The 20559-nt window shown below is 39.6% G+C and overlaps 2 protein-coding genes across 3 annotated transcripts; one reads left to right on the top strand and one right to left on the bottom strand.

The window, feature by feature from the left end:
• Positions 1-3420: 3420 nt before the first annotated feature.
• OIP5 (Opa interacting protein 5) lies at positions 3421-7944 on the bottom strand. Its single transcript, XM_075754463.1, has 5 exons — positions 7538-7944; positions 7271-7337; positions 5643-5765; positions 5024-5105; positions 3421-3673 (listed from the first exon to the last, which is right to left on the bottom strand). Exons 1-5 carry the CDS (start codon positions 7815-7817, stop codon positions 3518-3520), a joined length of 708 nt encoding a protein of 235 aa, XP_075610578.1. The 5' UTR covers positions 7818-7944; the 3' UTR covers positions 3421-3517.
• A 235-nt stretch (positions 7945-8179) lies between these two features.
• Positions 8180-20422, top strand: NUSAP1 (nucleolar and spindle associated protein 1). 2 transcript variants are annotated; one of them, XM_075754460.1, is made up of 12 exons: positions 8180-8331; positions 9752-9817; positions 10887-11078; positions 12202-12376; positions 14158-14247; positions 14609-14721; positions 15432-15497; positions 15647-15834; positions 17907-18082; positions 18841-18951; positions 19516-19627; positions 20105-20422. In XM_075754460.1, the coding sequence occupies exons 1-12, from the start codon at positions 8239-8241 to the stop codon at positions 20190-20192; spliced, it is 1470 nt and encodes a 489-aa protein (XP_075610575.1). In that variant the 5' UTR covers positions 8180-8238; the 3' UTR covers positions 20193-20422. The 2 variants fall into 2 exon arrangements, with proteins under 2 accessions (XP_075610575.1, XP_075610574.1); XM_075754459.1 differs by having other exon boundaries at positions 17907-18094.
• Positions 20423-20559: the final 137 nt, after the last annotated feature.

The raw sequence follows: 20559 nt of genomic DNA, 5'->3' as shown, positions 1-20559 counted from the left end.
CAGGCACAAGAGCCTCTGACTTCCTGGAAGGCAACTAAAGAAAAATTGTTACTCCACTCATACTAAGATGGACAACTTAAGAGATAAAAGCTTCAAGGGTTGTTTTAGATGGTAGCAGAAAGCTTCTGTTGCTTGTATAGATTACCTAAAAGTAATAAGCCCCTCAGAAAACTGTTTCATATGTGTGGATTGTTTATGGTTTTGGCAACTACATATCTGAAAAATTACTTGTGGTTGGCGTGTCACAACCTGCAGGGAGGCACAACTTTCCTTGCAGTTGCTGCTGGAAGCAGTTTTGGGAAACGCTCTAACGCAGCAGCATGACACCACCTCCCGAGGACTGTGCTGAAGAAGCCACGGCTGCCAACCCTGCTACAAGCCTTCCGAAACCTGTTATGGATTACTAACCCTTACGCTAGCATACAGAAGATACACAGTATGATTGTTACTTCAGCAGCCTGTTCATCTTAATTTGTTTAATTTTCTAGCTGCTTTTTTGTCTTTAGATTGCAGAGAAGACAGCTGCTGGTTAGCTAACATAAGAAGGCCTGACCTTGAGACTCACTTTCTAAATGGTTGGTATTCATTTAAACAGAGAATCCATCCATCCTTCCCAAGCCAGACTGGCCCTGGCTGCACTTGAAGCTAGAACACATCTCTCAAGATGCCGAGTTAGAGATTAGGTTCTACATTAGAATAAGAAAAGTGAATATTCACTGATCAATTGTGGATTAAGAGGAATTTGAAGCTGGGCAGTGTGATCAAACACTGAATCTTTCAGGTAAAAGTTTATAAGCATCACTTAAATGAAAATGCATTCATAGGTTTAAGTTGATATCTCAGTAAATGTTCTTCTCAAATTACCAAAGATAATGCATTTATTTTATGTAGCGTGCTTCTTGGAATGTACTTAGAACCCTGTACTGCTGGGAGTGTCAGCAGGTAAATCAGGCAGTAGTTAGTGCCAAGAAAACACATCATTTGACAAATAGACATGAAGGACCACAGCTTGACTCAGAGCGGAGGTCCTCCCAGTTCCAAAGATTAGAGAAATGTAGTTTAAAAATTTACCAGCAATTATTTAGCACATAGCATGAATTTAAACAAATAATTCGTAAGTAATGTAATATGAGGAGCCATTAATTTAATGATTGATAATGAACTGGGACCCAAGCAACATAAACTGTTTTTTTCTGCAAACGTAATCTAAGGAAAAGAAGTGGGCTTGTGACTCACATGATGTTATCAGTGATCTGCACAATATGCATTTCTGAATTTCAGCTTTTTGAATTTAAAAAGTTTCTTATTTACAACTGTAAAGATAATACAAAAATTGTAACTGACAGATTTATTTTCCTTTTAGGGGTGGACACTTAGCTAAATGAAGCGAGACAATTTAGCACTACTATACACAGTATAGATGTGAAGTATATAGCAAAAAACAGTCTCAATGCAGAAACCAGAATGAAAGGGCAGAAGTGAGTAGTCCTGTTATTAATCATGTTTCTTAGACTGATGCAACAAAAGGGCCATCAATTAGAAAGTAACTTAAGGGTGAAGTTATACAGTGGAAAACGTTTACCTGAGATGGGGAGATGCTTGCACAAAGTGAGCCGAGTCACAAGACCCCAGTTAATGACCAACAGGCACTTAAACATAACACAGAAGTCACTGCACAACACAGCTCTTAAAAAGTATCTGTTCTTAATAATGGAAAAACAACGTCAAATACAGCATCTCCAAAGTTTACATGCATATACAGTGACAACTGCTAAAAACAACCTCCCAGTTGTTCCAAGGGTTCAGGATAGAGCTTATTTTAGAGAGGATAACATTTATCATTACAGGCAATGAAACAGACCTTACAAGAGTGTAACACTTACTTCAGATAGTTACTTTTGATACCCTGAATTTAGCTGTCACTGAAAAGTGCTGTATTTTTGCATTTATACCTGTCAAATTTGTAAAACAATAAAAATAGTTCAGATAGATAGCATATAGCATGAGAATTTAACAGAGCGTGCCTCTCCTCTCCCTGCAGAATGGCTGTTGATATTCCATATTATTGCTTAATTAGAAGGAACTGAGACAACCTGGAACTCTTAATCAAAAAGCAGTCCAGTGAACATTAGTAGCAGTACAAATACCAGCTGCCCCCCTAAAGCCTCTGAGGTGCCTTGCAGTGAGTTTTGTCCCTTCTGCTCCAAGCCTGTTACAAGAGTTATTTTACAAATAAAACAATGAAGACCATGAAATACAGGGAGTACTGGCATCACAGCCACAATGGGGAGTGAAATCTGCCAATCATATATGGAAATAGAAGTAAGGAATGACAAATTGCGTCACTGGAATTAAGTTGATCAAGTAAATGCAATCCTCTCTAGATGACTACAGACTACTACTAAACTTTACGGAAGGTTTAAAACATAAGCCCTTTAGGCAGCAAAAGGGAGAGGAAAAGAACCCTTAATCTTCCAACTAACAAGATGTAGGGATAAAGATATGCTGTCCCAATAACAAGGGGTAAGTATTCTTTCTTTTTCATCAAATTACTTCCTAGATGTTTGGAAAGAAGCAGACCCCACTCAAAATAGAGAGAAATGCCAATGAGTACCCATTAGGTATTTGTATGAAACATCTCAACCAGTCAAGGAAGGCAGCAGGCGTTCCATCACGACTTCAGCAGAGCAGTGCTCCCACAATTGAGCAGAAGTGAAGGAGGAAAAAAGACCGTTCCTTGGTTTCACAGCTTCAGCCCCAGAAAGGAAGGCTCATATCTGTCAAAGGCAGCTGCTCACAGCCTAAGCTTCACGGAGCTGCTAGAACTTGACTCAGTCCTGTGCAGCCATAGGGCTGCACTTCCAGAGGACTTGGCAGGCAGGCAGGTTGCCCTTGAATTTGAAATCCAAAACCTTGTGTTCCAGCCAGCATTGTGCCATCCAGATTCATGTGCCAAGCATGCTGTGCGGCTTCTGTGACATGCTAGCTTGTTCCTTTTGCAGGCCACATGCACAAGCAAATCTAATCAGGATGCCACTTAGCAGTGCCTCACATACCAGATGTAGCCCATGAGCCACATCACCAACAGGCAGTTGCCATTAACACTATCTACATGAAGAGGTAGGAGAACTTTAGATCTCTGTAAGAACATTCAATTTCTAATAGCTCCTCTTGAATGTCATCTTGTTAGTATGTTAGTAGTTCCAGAAACCTGATTTTAGTATTTCAAAGGCTGTTCTTTCCCCTGAAGTCATTAGGGAGAATCAAAGTCATAGTTATACTGTCCGAGAGCGTGATGTGCTGGACAGGTGAGCTGTTCATTTTTCCAAGCATAACTACAGTATGTCAGATTTTCAGGTCTTCCCCTTAGCACTACACTTAAGTGTCAGTTCTTTCTATACACAGATAAAGTAACAGATCAACACTCAAACCTGTTCTGGTGCATTATTTCATCATAAGGAACACACAGAGCAGACATGCAGAAACAACTCCAGCGGTTCTTGAAAATGGCATATTATTAGTTGACCCTGACTATTGCATATCCTGGTGGTAGGCCAACTGCATCTGACACAGAGCTTTGCCTTTCTGCTGCGTTATTCTTTTTTTCCAGTTCCTCCAGCTTCTTCATTAGCAATTCTATGCGAATGTGGACTTCCACAAGCTTTTCTTTCAGCTAAGAAAAAAAAAAAAGAAACAGAGTATTAAAACCAGAGAAAAATGTCTTAACATTAGATCTTTGAATGACCTGCACCCCACTTTCAGTGGCTAAAGAGCAGCTGACTTTCAAGATAGAAATTATACTGGGATTTAATCTGCATGTCTAGTATAGCCAAAACTGGCACCCAAATCAGAGGCAAGCACTACAAAGAGAAGATAGATGATTGTGTGCCAGCATAACCCCTTTCTGAGATCTATGGAAATGCTCTACTTCAGAAGACAGAGTTGCTAGAGCCTTACTATGATCCATCCAATCTTTCCTAGTTAACTCATAATAAGTTTTTTACACAGCCAGACAGACCTTCTTTGACAATATCTAGACAGACTGTTTCATCATTAGCTTAAGAATACATGTGGACAGTCCCTCAAAAATGCCATTTCCAGAGTCTGGGGTTTAAGTTAACAAAACTAAAGCACAAGAGTAAAATCCTGCTGACTATATGTCTCAAAAAACAAAGACCGCATTCTTGAGCAAACTCTCCAGTCACATAATTTGTGTTTGCAGTGAAGTACCTCCATTTTTTTACTCCAGAAAGATGTATCTCAACTTTAGAAGTCTTGCCTGGGTAAGATTTTTGTATTTTAGCCTCACTTGACCTATAAAACCACTCTGATATTATGGTAAGACACTGGAATATTACTTTAAAGAGCACAAAACTCAAGAGATGTCACGGGGACATTTCCATGCTCAGAACAGAAACTAATAAAGAAAAAAAAGGAAGGAATAAGTAAGCACATAAATACTGGATGCACTGGCTGTCTCCTACACACAGTAACTTGAGCTATAGGACAGACAATTTACTAAGTTAACAACTAACCAAGTTATGGAAAAGAACTTCCAATTCAAACAGAAAAAAGGAGGGAGGTTCTAGTGCTGTCTTTGAAACTACAAGTAAATACTGCCATGCTGTCTTGAGCTTACATAGCCATAAATATAGCTGTGCTAGAATCCCATTCAAATTAACAAATTGCTATTTTTTAAATTCTTCAACAGTGGCTTAGCAATTCTAGGGACAACTTAGGCAAAGTCTGTCTAAACAATTCTTGTTTTTTTCTTTTCAAAATGTAGAGATAAAAGGATAACACACCTGTCAGAAAATTAGCTAGAACTGGATATGTTTTGCAGATAAGTGGTTCTAGAAAATGTTTTGCATATCTCACACATGTAAGTCACTATATTATAAGCCAGTACTTATCTTATGCACTTAAAAAAAAGTAATGGTATCAATATTTTTGGATTAATATAAAAAAAAAAAATCAGCATTTAAAAAATTATTTTCCATATAAATTAATGTAGAAACCTTACTTCCCGCAGTTGTTCCTTTAAGGTCACAGCAGGAAAATTCACCTTAGAAGCTTCTATTATCATTTGTTTTTTTAAGAGATAACTGGAAAACAAAAGGAGAAAGGGAAAAAAAACAAACAGGAAAAACAGTTAAAACCCCCATAGTTGCATTTGTTGTTTAGACAGATTATTTAAGATAATTTTAAAGCAGATACGAAGTTCTTGCCAAAAGTAGTCAATACATTATGAAAATACTAAAAACATAACAATAGTTTTACTCTGAAGTCATAAGATCCTCTCATCACCAGCTGTAACTAACTTACAGCTTCTATAGTCAAGTCCTCAGTCTATCATGGAACTACTTTGATCCTTTACATTAGCTAAGCGAATCTGGATCTGAAGGAGATTTGCAAACAACTAAATTTAAACCATGACATTATATGAGGTTACTCAAAAAGTTCAAGGCAAATCAAATAGAGTCATGCCAACACAAACAATTTAAACATAGACGATATTAAAATCCCACGCCAATGTGCTCAGGCAAAAGTAAAGCTGCTTTTGTTAGCTGTAGATTAGTTGTACACCCTGTTGTAGTCACTTGCAAATTAAATCACTGACTGTAGGAATACAGTATAATCACCAGAGGATGCTGTCCTTGAAGAAACAGAAGAAGCCTCGGAGATACGCCAGGTCACTGGAGGCAGAATAAAGAATGAAGCCCACAACCAAGCCACACGACCGACAGGATAATGCATTGTAAGCACTGAAAGGAGAAAGGGAAAAATATTATTAAACAAAAGCTTCTGAAAGCACAGATACTGCATGCTTGTCAGAGGACATCAAATCATCAGTTCCATCAGGACAGCAAAACAAGACATAATAATGCTTTCTCCTTAAGGAAATAATACAAACAAAGAGAAGGTGAATGTAAGTTAGGCATGTTGCACAAGAAATAATCTCTGTAATAAGGGAAGTGGCATTTAGGGAAGAAAATACACAGGTTACTATCACAGAGTCGTTTCAGCTATACTACTTGAACACGATTTAACTAGTAAAACAATGCCAGTGCCAGGTCACAGATACGAAATTTCTTCCTGATAAAACAGATTATTGCCTCATGCAGAGAGAGGAAAAAAAAACCCAAAATAACCAAAGCCAAGTCTTATATTTTAAAAGTTCCTAGCCCAGACAGTTTGTAAAGTAGCCTTTAAACATCATTTAAACAAACTATTGGTTCTGTAATTCATCAGGTGATATTTACATCCTTCCCATCAGATTAACCCCAGAGTTACCAAACCTGTTACTAACTGTAAGCTCCCAAACAGAGCAGCAGGGGTTATTCATTTTCAGTATAAAGAAAACCCCACAACCTCAACCAGAGGTGCTTTAATTTAGGGAAGAAGCAGAAGAAAGAATTAAAGGCTAGGTTGTCTTTTACAGCATTGCTCAAACGTTCCTCTCCACCAACAAAGGTTAGAGCAGCAAAACTTTGGATTTTGACAAAAATGAAAGCTACATACTGATACCTGTGAATATTGAAATATTAAGATCAATTCAAGCAATTAGAGCCATTGCTCAATAGATGTAACCAAACAAAAGGGAAACCATTGCAACTTAGAAAATAATTAGTTGTAGGATAAGAAGCTCTGGAACAATCTCATTTTAAACAGCTCGGCCTTGGAAGAACAGATGCGCAAAGATAAGAAAGTTACAAGGTGATCACAAAACCAGCCTTGAGGGATAAGGTATATGTGATACCAGGAGCGAGTCTGAAGACCCCCGAGGACCACCCGGAGGTGCCAACAAACATGGGCGAAAGACATTAGTATATGCTAACAAGTTCTCGGAAAATCCATGAATGTGATAAGCACTACTCGGAAATATACTGAATATGTATATTAACATAGTATAAATACCTGCTAGTTTTGTCTTTTGGGTGTGCACGTTAGGTGGAGTTATCCCCAGTGCACCCAGCGCTGCAATAAAGAATGCCTGCTTTCTAAAACTTCAAAATAAGTCTTAGAGAGTGAATTATTTTGCCGTTGTCCAGTAACAATACCTACAAAAGGTTTCCCCACCCGCAGTGACGAAGCACGGGTACAAAAAGCACTTTAGAGTTTACCAAGCCCCTAAGAAACCCCAGGGCACACATCAGAGGAGCTCCTGGCTCCCAGCTTTGCAGAAACCTCTTTTTGCCCACCAAATTTACCGCGGCGACTGCTCCCGGCTGGCCCGGTGCCAAAAGCAGGAACCAGGTGAGCTACGCACCATCCCAGCAGGGCTCCCTCGAGGCCGATCATCAGCGAATCCTCCCAGGCCACGTCGTTTGTGACTTCTGAGGAGAAAGAGAGACCCGCTGAAAACGACATCCCTCCACGGGAACAAGCCCAGCCCGGCCACCCCCGACGGGCCCGAGGCAGACGCAAAGCAGCGGCGCGCCCTCTCACCCCCCCGCCTCAGGACACCCAACGCGGAGCCCAGCGCAGGGGCGGGGGGAACAGCACGGATTCGGCCCCCTTCCTCCCGGGCACTGACTGAAGCAGACGAGGAGGCCGAGCCGCCGCTCCTCCTGCGCGCACAGGTGCAGCGAGTCCCCCAGCACCGCCCAGCAGCCGCGGCACTGGAACATGGCACAGTCCTCCGGCAGCGGCCCCTGCCGCCGCGGTGGCAACGCCACCCCCGCGGCCAGCGGCGAGGTAGGCGGCGACCGCAAGGTCCATGTGGTAGCGGCGGGGGACGGCGGCCGCTCCACAGTGATGACCCCATCGAGCTGCGGGTCCTGGAAGAGCTCCTGCAGCTGTCGGCGCACCGCCATCTTCTCCCGCCTCGCGTTCGAGCGCGGCGCCCGCCTTCCCGGCCTCACAATTGGAAAGCTCTTCACAGATCTGCGTTGCCATTGGACAACGGGTGCATCAATCCTCTTCTCCCGAGACTATTGGGAAGCGGACGGCACCAAGTCATTCTGTCGCCCAATCAAACAGGGGAGGGCAGGACTTTCCGCCGCCGGGAGCGCCTATCACGTTTGAAAAAAAAAAAAAGCTGCCTTGGTGGTCGCGCCACCATTGGTGGTTTCCGTGCCCCCCCCCCAGGCCCTACCCCTTTGCCTCGTCCAGCCAATGGCTTGGCGCGGCGGGCGAGTTCGAACGGCGGGGGCGGGGACCAGGCGAGCTGTGTCAGTTGAGCGCGAGATTCGAAGAGCGGCGGTTGGCGACAGCGGGTGGAGGGTCGGCGCTGCCATGGCGCTCGCTTCGGTCCAGCAGCTGGAGTCGCTGAAGTACGTGGAGCTCCAGCGGATCGCAAAGGCCGCCGGCCTGAAGGCCAACGTGCGGGTGAGGCGGAGGTAGTTGCCGTGGTTGGGAGGGAGCAGCGCCATAGACTTAAGGGAGGGGCGGGTGGGGGAAGAGCGGTCCTCCCAAGGGCGGCCCCGGCTCTGTGGCTTCCCCTCTGCCCGGCGAGAAGCTGGGGCCAGCGGGTGTCGTACCGGAAACCTGTCCCGCCCGTCCCCGTGGGCGTTGTTGTCGTTTTGGGAGCCCTCGGTCCCCGTCCCTTCCTGGGGCTGGAGGCGGTGTTGGCAGGGGCACAGCCCGGGTCTGCGGGGTGGCGGTGGCTTCGCGCTGAAGCGACCCTTCATCCAGAACTGATGACGCGCCCTGGTCGTTGGTTCCCGTCCGCAACGCGAGGCGCGGTGTCCGTGCGCTTCCGTGAAGGGGCAATGCAAAAGTTGATTACGCAGGGCTTCGTTTTTCCGGAGGCATCGAGCAGAGGGGGCGTGGGGCTGCCCCACGCTGCACCCCACGGGGCGCGCTCGGCACAGGTTACCGCGCCGTGTCCCTCCGCAACGTTACCCGCGTTGTCGTGGGTTTGGTTTTCACGACCAGGAGTCGGAAGAATAGTAAAATAGGGTAAGGTAGTAAAATAGGGGCAAGAGTGCGCGTGTTTGTTTACCAGTCGCGGCTAAGAATGAGAAATTTAAGCACGCACCCATCTGTTTTGCCTAGAGCTACAGCTTTATGACAGCACCCAGACCTCTCCTGGTAGGCGCTGCCAGTAAATCACTCAGCAGCAGTCAGGCTCCTGCATTACTGGTGTGAGAAGGCATAAAACCTTAAAAGAGAGAAGATCCACGACTTGGGTGGACAAAGGAACTCATTGTCCTGACAGGACTAAGGCTTGGGGCTTTAGTTCTGGGTTATTTTGTTCTTAAACCTCTAGTTCAGGTTTGATTTTTATGCTGATCTTTCGAATTAGGTATTTAAGAGTCTTTCACAGCCTAAAATATCAATTACGTAATTTTGTTATTGTTATTTTATTGCTATTGCTGTTGAATATATGCAAGGGATAAGAAGAATGCTTTGTGTGTAGTATGGGCAAGACAGGAGTTATTGCAGAAATTTGATATGATTTTAATTCATGTTCAGCTACGCAGTGCTGCTTAAAAGAGTCAGTCTCATTCATCCTTAAACAATTAATCTTTCTGAAAAATAGACGGACCTGAAGAAACCTAGTCAGGGAAATTTGTCTTTATACCTCTGTGAAGAATATGCTACGTATTTATCTGCAGCCTTAAGTACTTTCTCTAGTTTGACTGACTTGAATGAAGCTGTAGGTATTGCCTTATTCCATTGGATTCAGGAAATGTTCTGCTTGTTTGTTGGATCAATTTATAGGACACTAGTTGGGTTTATGCAGTCTATTGTTTGACGACCTAATGCCGTATTTGTTACATATGTTGTTTTGATTTCTCTCCAGGCAGACAAATTGCTGAAAGCACTGAAGCAACACTTTCATGGAACAAAACAAGAAAATGAAAATACGGTAATAGATGATAAATCAGCCATTCTTTTTTTAACAGAGATACATCTAACTTTGTAACTAGTAGAGCACGGAATGTGCTGAAGGTGGTTTTTTACCATGATGTGAACTGTAATAAAAATACTTTTTTCTTAATAGTGCACTTAGTTTAATGCACTCATGTATTGATAGAAACAGATGTGTTTAATATTAGCTTTGAAGTGGCTTCCTATATGACCCAAAGCTGATATCCTTTCAGCTGCCAAAACTAACAATGTATTTTTCAGCATCAGTACAAAATTACTCTATGAACATTAACATTTGTTCAATGGAAATTAAATCTTAATTCTTGCCTATTTAGCTCCAGACACTAGTCAGTACCAAATATAAAAATATTTTATTCATTTTGCATGCCTTGATGAAAGGGACTAGATACTCATTGGAAAGCATTTTGCATCTACTACAATTTACTTACACGGACCCTATAAAGAAAGTGATACAATTGTGATGTTTCCTTTATTCATCTCTTGTATTGTTGTCTTAACTGTTGGGGTTTTTTTTATTTAAGTTTTCTCTTTGGTAAGCTGAATTATTTTGTTGGGTATGGTGATGGTTTTGACGTTTTTGATAGAAAGTAAATTGGTGTCTGCTTTTTCTAAAATATATCTCCTTTTTAAGTGCTTCCTTTAAAATCCTCTTGAAAGGTTTGAGGAACTGGTGTAATCCTTGTCAGCTTATTTAATTTTAACAAGTGTGGAAGAGGCTCTGATTTTTTGGGGAAGACTATTCCACAGAAATGTACAAATCTGGGAGGGTCACAGCATCATGCAAGTTGGGCTTCAAATACAATGTATTCGTTTTTTATAGTCTTATTAAAATGCTATATAATAAAACAACTGTAGGGCTTCTTTTTAAAGTCCTCAAACAATGAGCTTTAATGTTTAGGGAAATCCAGATATTGCCAATTTCTTGATTACTATGCTACTGTTTTTCCTCTGTGTGAAATAATTTTTCCAATAATAAAATTGAAACTGAGTATCTAATTTATGTTTGTGTCAAATATGTTCCACATCATAGTATTTTTCTGCTACAGGACTCTGGAAAAAGTGCATCTGCTTCCATCAGATCAGATGAACCGAGCAATCAGGAGGAAATTATGCCTGATTCAGTGTGTTTTATTACAAAAAGGCGTGGTAAAGAAAAGAAAATAACCAGAAAAAAGAGGAACTCCAATGAGGAAACTAATACCGGTGAAGAAAATACAGGGCTTTCTGATGAGAAAGAGGTGATTTGCATTGCTTGGTTTTATATGTTGGCTGTCCTCCCCCTGCCCCTTTCCTCAACCATAATTTAAACACACCTGATTTTTTTTCTACTATCATTTAGCAGGTGGTATACATTTTCTGTGTGTGTATATATGTATATAAGTATATCATAGAATGGTTTGGGTTGGAAGGGTCCTTAAAAATCATCTAGTTCCAACACCCTCCACTAGACTACGTTGCCGTGGTCTATATGTATATAAGAATTCTGTATGTAAACATTCTGGTACTGGTCTTCTGTACTTTGTGGCATTGATTTTTGTCTACCTTGACTATGTGCTATTCCATAATGAACAGAGATTATTTGTTAGTCATTACTTCAAGGAAATAAACTAAATTCCTCTAAGAAATATACAACTCCAAACACTTTATCTGAACGTAAGACTGCTTTCATTACTTCATCATAGTATTCTGGATATTAGAGTAGTTTCAGAATTTATCTAGTTTCAGAATTTATCTAAAATAAGGCTGTTTTCACTTTCTTTATGTAGAAAAAAAATAACAGAAATTGGATGATTGCCTAAACATCAATTTTTTTTTTTAATTCCCACTTCTCTAAGTGGGTTCTTTATTCAAGGGTAGTATGACTAAGGGAAGTTTCAAGGTGAGATGGAAGTAGAATTTTTTTTCCTCTAGAATTACATGCAAGTAGTGAGTGAACTAAGAACTGCGTGAAAGACTTTTACCGATTTAGAGGAGGGAAATAAAAGATGAGCGTTAGCCTGTTAGTGTCAGAGAGTGATACAGTAACCAAAGCTACAATAGTAAAAAGTAACACAGCCAGTGAATTTATTTTTACTTGTAAATAATTAACTTTTGTCAACAAAGGCAATTTTATACTAACAGGATAAGCATTTCACGGATTAATTCAGGTTAGACTTGAGAAAATATCTTGCTCAATCTCCCATCAAAGCAGGGTCAACTATGAGGTTAGACGGCAATGGTTAATGCTTTAGCTAATCTGATATTGAAAACCTGTAAGGACGGAGGCTGGGCAACCTCCTCCACTGACTGTTCTCAGAACAACAGCCGTTCTTTGCATCCAGTTGGAACAAACTGTATAAATGAAGTATGTTTAAACTACAGGAGCATTCCGAAATGAAAGAAAACAAAGTGCCTCGGGGCGAGCATGAAAAGGGACAGAAGGTATTCCAAAATGAGGAACAAATAACTAAAAAGAGAGCCACTGAGAATCCAGGGATGGGTACTGGTCAGAAAGAACAACCAGAGAAGACTTCTGCTAAAAGTAGTGGAGGTAAATGTAAGTAGAAAATTCCAAAAAAGTAAATTTAGTAATTTGTACTACTTAAAATGCACCTTTTGGTTGTTTTATTGTATCTGCAAACATTTTTGTGGCATGTCTGGTGATCAGTGCCTTATCTGGGGATACCGGGGAAAAAAAAAATCAAAAATCTGTCTCATCTGAGTTTGTGTACTTGTCTGTTTAACATATTGTAACACAAATTCTGCAGTGTAGGAATTCTGCTGGCTTTGACTTCAGAACTCTGGACCTGATGTTGTTAGTGAAGGGGTTCTCAAAGGTCTGAGTGTATTTGAGTCTTGCACCTCCATCAGGATCAGTGCCTTTTGGAATACCCCTGAGATGTTCCTCAGTTCCTTTAAAAAGCAGCAAGAAAGGGAGAGCTTCCTTCCTCATGCTTCATTTTTCTTTTCCTACAGATGAACAGGTTTTGTCATTTTCTTCCCAGGAGTAAAATTAGTAGAAAAGGACCTACAGACAGAATCCTTTATAACTTGTTTAAACTGCCTAACAATATCCAAATGTATTACAATGGATCATTTTTCTATCTGGTGGCTTTTTTAGATCTTCAAACACAATGCCGCTGAAAATATTAATTAATTTCTGCCCCACTCCTTTGTGCATGCAGCCGACATGAAGAAACATGTTTGCCCAATCTGATAATTTATTGATATTGTGGGTCTATCAAACAAGACACATACCATTATTAGCTCCTGTTAGACTAAGTGTATGTAGTTCTTGAGCTGTATTATGGATATTCTTGCTATTCTGTAGAATTTACAAAGACATTCTTATTGGAGGCCATCTATAATTTTGAAAATAATTTAGAAAATGAGGATTTTCAATGAAGGTTCTTTTAAAACCAGAAGCAATAGAATATATAGAGGATGCTTTGGCTGAGGCAGTATTCATCCTGACAGTTGGCACAGTACTTATCTCTTCCTATAACTGTAATTATAAGTATCTGTACTGTTCTCTGTTGTTTTTTTGTTTCGTTTTTTCTTTTCAGCAATTTCAGATGGCAAGAGCTGTGTGACAGAAAAATACCATATCTGCATTTAGTGTTGAAAAGTTGATTTTTTTTTTTAACAATTATTTTCAATAACCCCTCATTATTTGCTTCCAGTGAGGATCTCTTTTGATATATTGAGGTCATCCAAGTTTACTTTAAAGGGAATGTGAATGAATAGAAAAGCAAATGTTTGCTTTTGATATGCAAATATTGAATTCCAGTCTTTACGTGATTTTTTTTTTATTTATTAATAAAATAAAATCAATCACTAAAATGTGAACAGGAGCTTAATATTATACCTGAGAATGGAGATGATATAAAGAACTTGGACTCTGTATACGTATATAAGGCAGTGGCAGAAAAGCTGGCCAAAAGGTATTTCTTCTTTGTTAACAACATTTAAAAGCTACTAGCTTATTAAACAGACCAAGACCTGTGAATCGAAAGCTGGTTTTGCTTACCACAAGCGTAGTTCTTGTTAACTTACTCTGTAAAATACTTTACTATCGAAAGATAATAAACTGGTATGACTGTAAGATTCGTGTTGGACTTGTAGTTTGTCAAGACATACTCTTACTGACACATCATTTAAATGGCTTTTGAGAGACTTAGGACATACCTATTCCAGCTGATGTTTTTATTGATCAACACTTAAACCCACTTTGAGGAGATTAATAGTATTTGTTCCAAAACACTCCTTAAAAGTTTGTGATGACATTAAAATATTTTCCAGGAGTTGTAACAATTTTGTCTAATCTTGCTGTACCAGGTGATGCTCATCATGCAGGAGGGAAGATCCCTTTATATGTAGGCCGTGCATCTAGGTCTGGGAAAACAGGAATGAAAGCTACTACACCAAGTAAGAAAACCTACCATCTTTAGAAATAGATCTGTTGTCTGTGTGTGAAGGGAGACTTGACTTACAGTTTTTTACAACTTAAATTCCTATTTCTGCTTTAAGTGTCCCTTCTAACCCAAAGCTTTCTATGATTCTGTAATTCTCCAGAGCATGCACCAGGGTCACTGCCTGTGTAGCTGGTGAAGTAGATTCTACTTCATACTGTTAGGTTACCTGTGTGTACAGAGTCTTTAATTAGAGGGATATGTTAGATTTTCTTTGAGGCCGTAACGACAGGTGTTGCAAGGTTCTCTAAGTAAGTAGTAAACTTCCTTAGGAGCTTATCAGATACGTGACTCTTCTCATTTTTGAAACTTCTTAGACTTTAAAAAGTTGCATGAGGCTCACTTCAAGAAAATGGAATCTATTGCTGACTACATTGAGAGGAAAAAAAAAATGATTGAAAACTGCAGCAGTTCTCTCAATGAAGTCAAGGTAAGTGATAACACAGGATGATAACTGTTGCTCCTGTATTCATTTATTTTCCAAGCCTCTGTGTAAAAGTCCTGTAGTCTCTTTAGAGCAGTAAGTAGGTGGTCGTGTGTGTCTGTGCAGTGGAATGTCATGATCTGTGAAATTTAACTGCAGTCCTAAATAATTAATTATATAGAGTTATTTGTATATAACTTGTATAGTTATATAAATATTCATATATTAACAGTGTATGGTTATACTTAGAGGAACCAACAAATAACTTGTCAGTTTTGAGTAAAAACAATTATGTCACAATTACTTTTGTGAAGGATCTCCTGGAGGTTTTGCTTACAACTGTTTGAATTGCTGCAGAACTTAGCCAAGGGGATGGGTTATTTTTCAAAGAGCAGGGATTAAATATTAAGTTCCTCTTTTGTGCCTTAAAGAACCATCGTCAAATGACTGCATATGATTCTCCTTTAAAGTATGTGCAATATATGTTGTTCTCAGTTCTTATATTTCACGCTTGCATGGGTGAAAGCTGCTAATGGGGCCTCTTTCAGAGTGCAGCGGACCTTAGAAAAGTGACATTAGTGTATCAAGGAATATAGGAATTAATATGTCAATGGACATATCAAAGCAGTAACACCTGAAACTCTTGAACACTACTGTTCTCTCCTCTATGGCATAGAGTGTATCAATGTATACTTAAGACAAATTACTTTTGGCAGGTGCTGGCCAAAAAATCCAATCACTTAAGAGCATCAGAAAAAGGCACTCCACATAACAACTCTAAGGTATGTATTTTTCAGATCAGTTTAATAATAATAAAGCTGCTGAAGAGATTGTATGTTTCTGATTCACTGTGTATTTTTCCCTTCCTCTTGGCTGCTTTTCTGATAATTTTTTAGCAGTGTGTGCTAACTCATTATTTGCTTTTCCCTAGAAACAAACCAGTGGCAACACATTTTTATTCAGCCCAAATCCAGAAAGAGGCAGATTCTCTGCCACCTGCACTCCTAGTAATCTCCGGCGCTCACCACGCAGTTCTCTGAACGCTGCCAATCGGAGTATTTTATCAAGGAAATCTTCGTTTAATCCTTCTGTCCTTTCAACCACCAAAATGAATGTCAGGTAAAAAGAACAAACCAAAACTACCAGTGAACTATTTGCTATGATACACACAAAATAATCAACGTTGACTATGATTTGACTGCATTACTTCTAGTCCAGACATGAGACTAATTCTGATTACTGGCTTTCAGCCTAGCTTTATGGCTGTTTTAAGCCTTACTGTGCTGTTACCTTCTTGATTCTTCATTTTGATGTCTGATGGTAGAGGAATCTTGCATTTCTTTCAGCTTTCATTGTGTTCATTTGCCAAATAATTTTTCATCTCTTGCTGTGTTAAGTTTTCCATTTTGTCAGGCAACTTAATAGTGTTCGTCATATCTGAATTAATTTACCTTTGAGATTACTTAACCAGAACTGTATCCAGTATTCCAGGTGAGTCTTGCGATGGACTTAATCATTTGGGGGCAGCAGGGGCTCATCTTGTAATTGACCACCATAAGCAGATTGTTTCTAGGAGATGGGAACCAAGTTGACCCTAGAAAGTCATGAGGAATTGCTAAATGAATGAGCTCATACTGAATGCTATTAAATCTCATCTCATTTCCTTTTAAAACAACATGCACCCTTCAGTATTCCTACACAGTAATCTAATTATTAGGTTAATATTTCATGAACTTTTGTTATTGGTGAATTTTATTAGCTTATTACTAATTTTTCTAAAGTCTTGAACAAAAAACCTTTTAAAAGAAGGAATCAAAAGGACAGTCCCTATGGTACTCCATTCATAAATGCCCTTTCTCCCAGTTTTCTTTTCAGTGAAAGTCCTTGTCTCTACTATTTCTTTGTTGGTGTCTAGCTATTGTACTAATCCCAACTTTTTACTAAACTTTCCATGGTGCAGGAAGTTCAGATTTAGACATTCTATAATTTACCTGTATCCTTCTCCCCTGTTAACAATACTCAGTTAATCTTGGGTCTCCATTGTGTTACTTCCCATTTTTCTGATAACCTTCACTTCTCAATTTTTGTATGCCAAGATTATAGCTGCTGGGATTTTTTCACCCCTGAATAAAGTGGGGAGGGGGATTGTTATTATTAAGTCAGATAGTGTGACTTCTAATACTGACATCTCCTAATAAATAATTTTGGGACTTCTGAATGCAGTTCTTTTGCTGTTCAAAGGCCAAGAGTACGAGTTCCTTGTAAAATTAAGCTCATAATCCTACTGGCTTTGTTTCTACTTTGAATCTGCTATCTTTGATTTCCATAGATGATGATAATTGAAAACAACATTCATGCTGCCTCTAGTGTCCTGTTGTATGATCTTTATTGTCTTCAATGCAGCCCTACTTGATTCATAGCAATACATAAACCAAAACAACATTTCTAGAATTTGCTTTTATTCCATTTGTCCAAAGATGTGCTGAGGTGGATCTTGGAGGCTGCACTTCATCCATAAACTTGCTAGCTATCAAAACATAGCTTTCTTCAACATTTACTGCTTCTCTTTCCGTATCTTGCAGGCTTTCAGCTTATTCTCAGTACCTTTTTGATAAGGGTATTACTTTATGCAAGATTTTTAATTTTCTTTCCTGGGTTTATATATATCTGTATACACACACATATACATTAAGAATGTGTGTGTATACTCACATACATTTGGTACGTGTGTGTCTTGGTATTCAGGTAACTTGCGTGTTTTGACAAAAATTTCCAGCTGCTTCCTCTTGTAGATCTTTGAGTTCTAGAGTCCTGTTAGTTAATTTTGTTTCAGTTTTTCCTAATTTGGATTTTAAAATTAAAAATATTTGATGTTTTACTACACAATCCAAATCTAGAGTAAATCATATCTGTTGGTGAAGAAATGTACTACCTTATTGCATCCAAATATATTTGCTCTCCAAAATAACAAGAAAGTCAGTTCTTTGTAATTTCTAATATTACTTACTGCTATTGATGATGGCTCGTAATGTGAAAACTGCCAGCAGAGTTTCTGCGTAAGCTGTGAACATCTTATACACAGTAAAACTTTCTACCTGTAAGAAAAGTAGAATGCAGAACTTTCTGTATTATGTCATGTTGCTTACATTCCTTGAAGATGACTTTGTCTTCATATTTCCAATAATTTTCAGGTTCTCGGAAGCCACAAAAGATAATGAGCATAAACGTTCTCTTACCAAGACTCCATCTAGAATGTCTCCATACTTGGAGGAGATCTGCACACCTGATAGTCAAAAGAGCTGCAAACTAATGAGTCAGAAAAACAGCAAAGGAAATGCAAGAAATAATGATCTGACCACATCAAAGGGTAAAGCGGATGGTAAATATTTGGCTCTTTCAGATCAAGACACTTGTCTTATTCAATTTTTTTTTTTTTTTTTTTTTTTACAACCTAATGTCATGTTAGACCCAGGTTTTAATTTAATTCTCTAATTTATGACTGATTCTTTAGAAACTGCAGCAGTTTCCCTGTTTCCTTTGGCTTCAAGTGTTTTGACTAAAATGGTTAGGTCCTAAGACTTAAACATATGTACCTAGCTACCTACAGAAAAGGGGATAGAAAATCTTCTAGACCTTTAGGGACTATGTAGTAAAAGATTCCTGTAACAGGTACAGGGAGATCCTATCTGCAGTAAGAGGAGTTACTGATAGCCTCTCAGAGGTTTCATTCCCCTTGTGGGACTGGCACGCACTGGGCTTCTAGCTGTGTTTTAGGACAACCTGTTATTATCAGCCTCAGCAACCCTGATTAACTCTGGAACTAAAACTCTGTAAGAAATCTTCTGATTACTAAAGATCTCCGCACCGGCACAGCTCTGCTCTCTAACCACTGACAGATACCCTAGCATCGCAGGTACATTAGCACAGGTCAAGAACCCGGAGTTGCCTGTCTTGCTGTATGACGAGTGAGCTGTATTTGTGCAATTCTGTCTCTTGAGGTAGCAGGCAGAATGTTTAATGGCTCTTTGGTCTTGTTTGGTGTAAGGTGGCCTTCACAGCCACTTTCCAACCTGGTAGGTACAGTGATGTTCTTGCTGCTGTAATGAAATATGGTATCTTTTTTAGTTATCACCCCCTTCAAGTTTGCAGCTCATTCTGCAGAACCCACAAGCGCAAAGAAGACGTTTGATCTCAAAGCAAGTCTCTCGAGACCGCTTCGGTATCAGCCACATAAAGGTACTGCGATCCTGTGTTGGGTGTACCCCTTATACTGAACTGCTCGCAAAATAAGGCATTGATACAAACCACGACAACAAAATTTTCAGTCTCTTTTCCTGTCCCTTTCCTTTTCTCCCTGGATTCCCACACCGTCTGTGGACTGATGTTAAATTTCTCCATAACATAACATAGGCTTTAAAAGCCTCCCTACCAAAAAGTAAGGCTTTATGACCAAAGGCCCATAAACATCCTTGTATTCCACTGAATAGATGTATGTACAGGAAATACGAGATATTCCTTCACAATGAGGCTTATTTTTATTTCACTTGTTTAAAAATGCACTGTTGTGTGAGAAGCTGCACTTTGTGTGGTGTTACTTATAAGTACAGTCACCTGTTACTTAAAGAAAAACTACTCGTAGGGAATGGGCTGGTGAAACTGGTAATACATCTGAAGAGGCGTTTCCTCTTAAAGTCAACCAGTAAAAAACAGGCTAGCTAGTATAAATGCACAATAGGAAGTTAAGCACACAATTACTAACCCAGTAATTCAATAGTCTCTCTTTTTGTCCCTGAACTGTAGGACGACTAAAACCTTGGGGAGAATTTAAAGAAAATACTGTCCTAAATAAGTCTGTTGGTAGCAACATCTCTTCACGTAAGAAAGACTACAAACAGCCACATCTCCAGACAAGGTTAGTGTGCCACTAGCTTTTAATGAATAGTCTTATTTAAATAATAGGATGACTTGTTTGTCTTTTTAGGATTTAAATATGCAGTTTAGGAAAGAATACTTTTCTATAAAAGCAAATTTTGCCTCCAATAGTTAGTCTGGTATCAGGAAGCCCAACAAAGAGGGTGGCTCTGAATCTGATAGACTTTTATTTGATGAAAGCTATCAGTTCTAGCGTTTGAAGATTTACTTTCACCTTGGAAGAAGCTGTGAATATTGACATGCTGTTACCTTGAATGTTAGACCTGTACATCTAAGCAGAAGTATTACTTGAAAGATTGGATTCAGTCCAAAAGGAACTGTCCTCTCTGCCCATGGCAAAAGCAGCACAGTGGTTAAGCAGATGTTAAGCCTTGGGCGGCTTCAGATTCCTTTGGTTGCTTGTGTCTCTACCTTTGATATAACTTGGTATGGTCTGTCTCTTCTTTTTCCCCTTCAGGGAAGAAAGGCGTGAGAAACATGAGCAAGACAGGAAAAAGAAAAAAGCCCAGGCTCTCGGAAACCGTAGAGGACTCTCTGTGGATTAGGAGGAATAAGAAATTGCTGTAAATACTGTTCCTGTCATGTAAATATTTGTGCTGTCTGTGTATAGTTCAGGTTGCTATTAGCTAGTGGAATCCAGAGAGCATTGAATGAGGCCTTATAATGCAGCTGAGCGTAATCTTTTAGTGATCAACTTCTCCCAGATGAGAGTTCTAAGCTTTTAGGAGCTTAGAACTATCTCTAGTTGCTTAATACTGTTTTCATTTAACTAAAAGGTGTTAAAGAAGAAAATGTAAGTGGAAAAAAGGTGCTCAAGAAGCCTCTGTGCATCTTAGAACAGACTTCTTCACCAGAAGGCATTTGTTACCCGCTAGAACACATGCTTTGGATAGCAAGCCTCAAAATGTTCCA

This window comes from Balearica regulorum, chromosome 5, assembly GCF_011004875.1.
Source record: "Balearica regulorum gibbericeps isolate bBalReg1 chromosome 5, bBalReg1.pri, whole genome shotgun sequence".
Taxonomy (NCBI): Eukaryota; Metazoa; Chordata; class Aves; order Gruiformes; family Gruidae; genus Balearica; species Balearica regulorum.
The sequence above is the reverse complement of the archived record's forward strand: the minus strand, read 5'-3'. Positions and strand labels throughout refer to the sequence as shown.

Bases quoted from the DNA above. Each gene is read 5' to 3' on its own strand.
- OIP5 (XM_075754463.1), bottom strand. From the start codon at position 7,817: ATGGCGGTGCGCCGACAGCTGCAGGAGCTCTTCCAGGACCCGCAGCTC. The intron at 5,106-5,642 runs GTGATTATACTG...TTTGTTTTCCAG, and splicing joins TTCAAGGACAGCATCCTCTG to TTATCTCTTAAAAAAACAAA. The intron at 3,674-5,023 runs GTAAGGTTTCTA...TTTTTTTCTTAG, and splicing joins TAAAGGAACAACTGCGGGAA to CTGAAAGAAAAGCTTGTGGA.
- NUSAP1 (XM_075754459.1), top strand. From the start codon at position 8,239: ATGGCGCTCGCTTCGGTCCAGCAGCTGGAGTCGCTGAAGTACGTGGAG. The intron at 15,835-17,906 runs GTAAAAAGAACA...AATAATTTTCAG, and splicing joins ACCACCAAAATGAATGTCAG to GTTCTCGGAAGCCACAAAAG. The intron at 18,952-19,515 runs GTACTGCGATCC...CCTGAACTGTAG, and splicing joins TCGGTATCAGCCACATAAAG to GACGACTAAAACCTTGGGGA.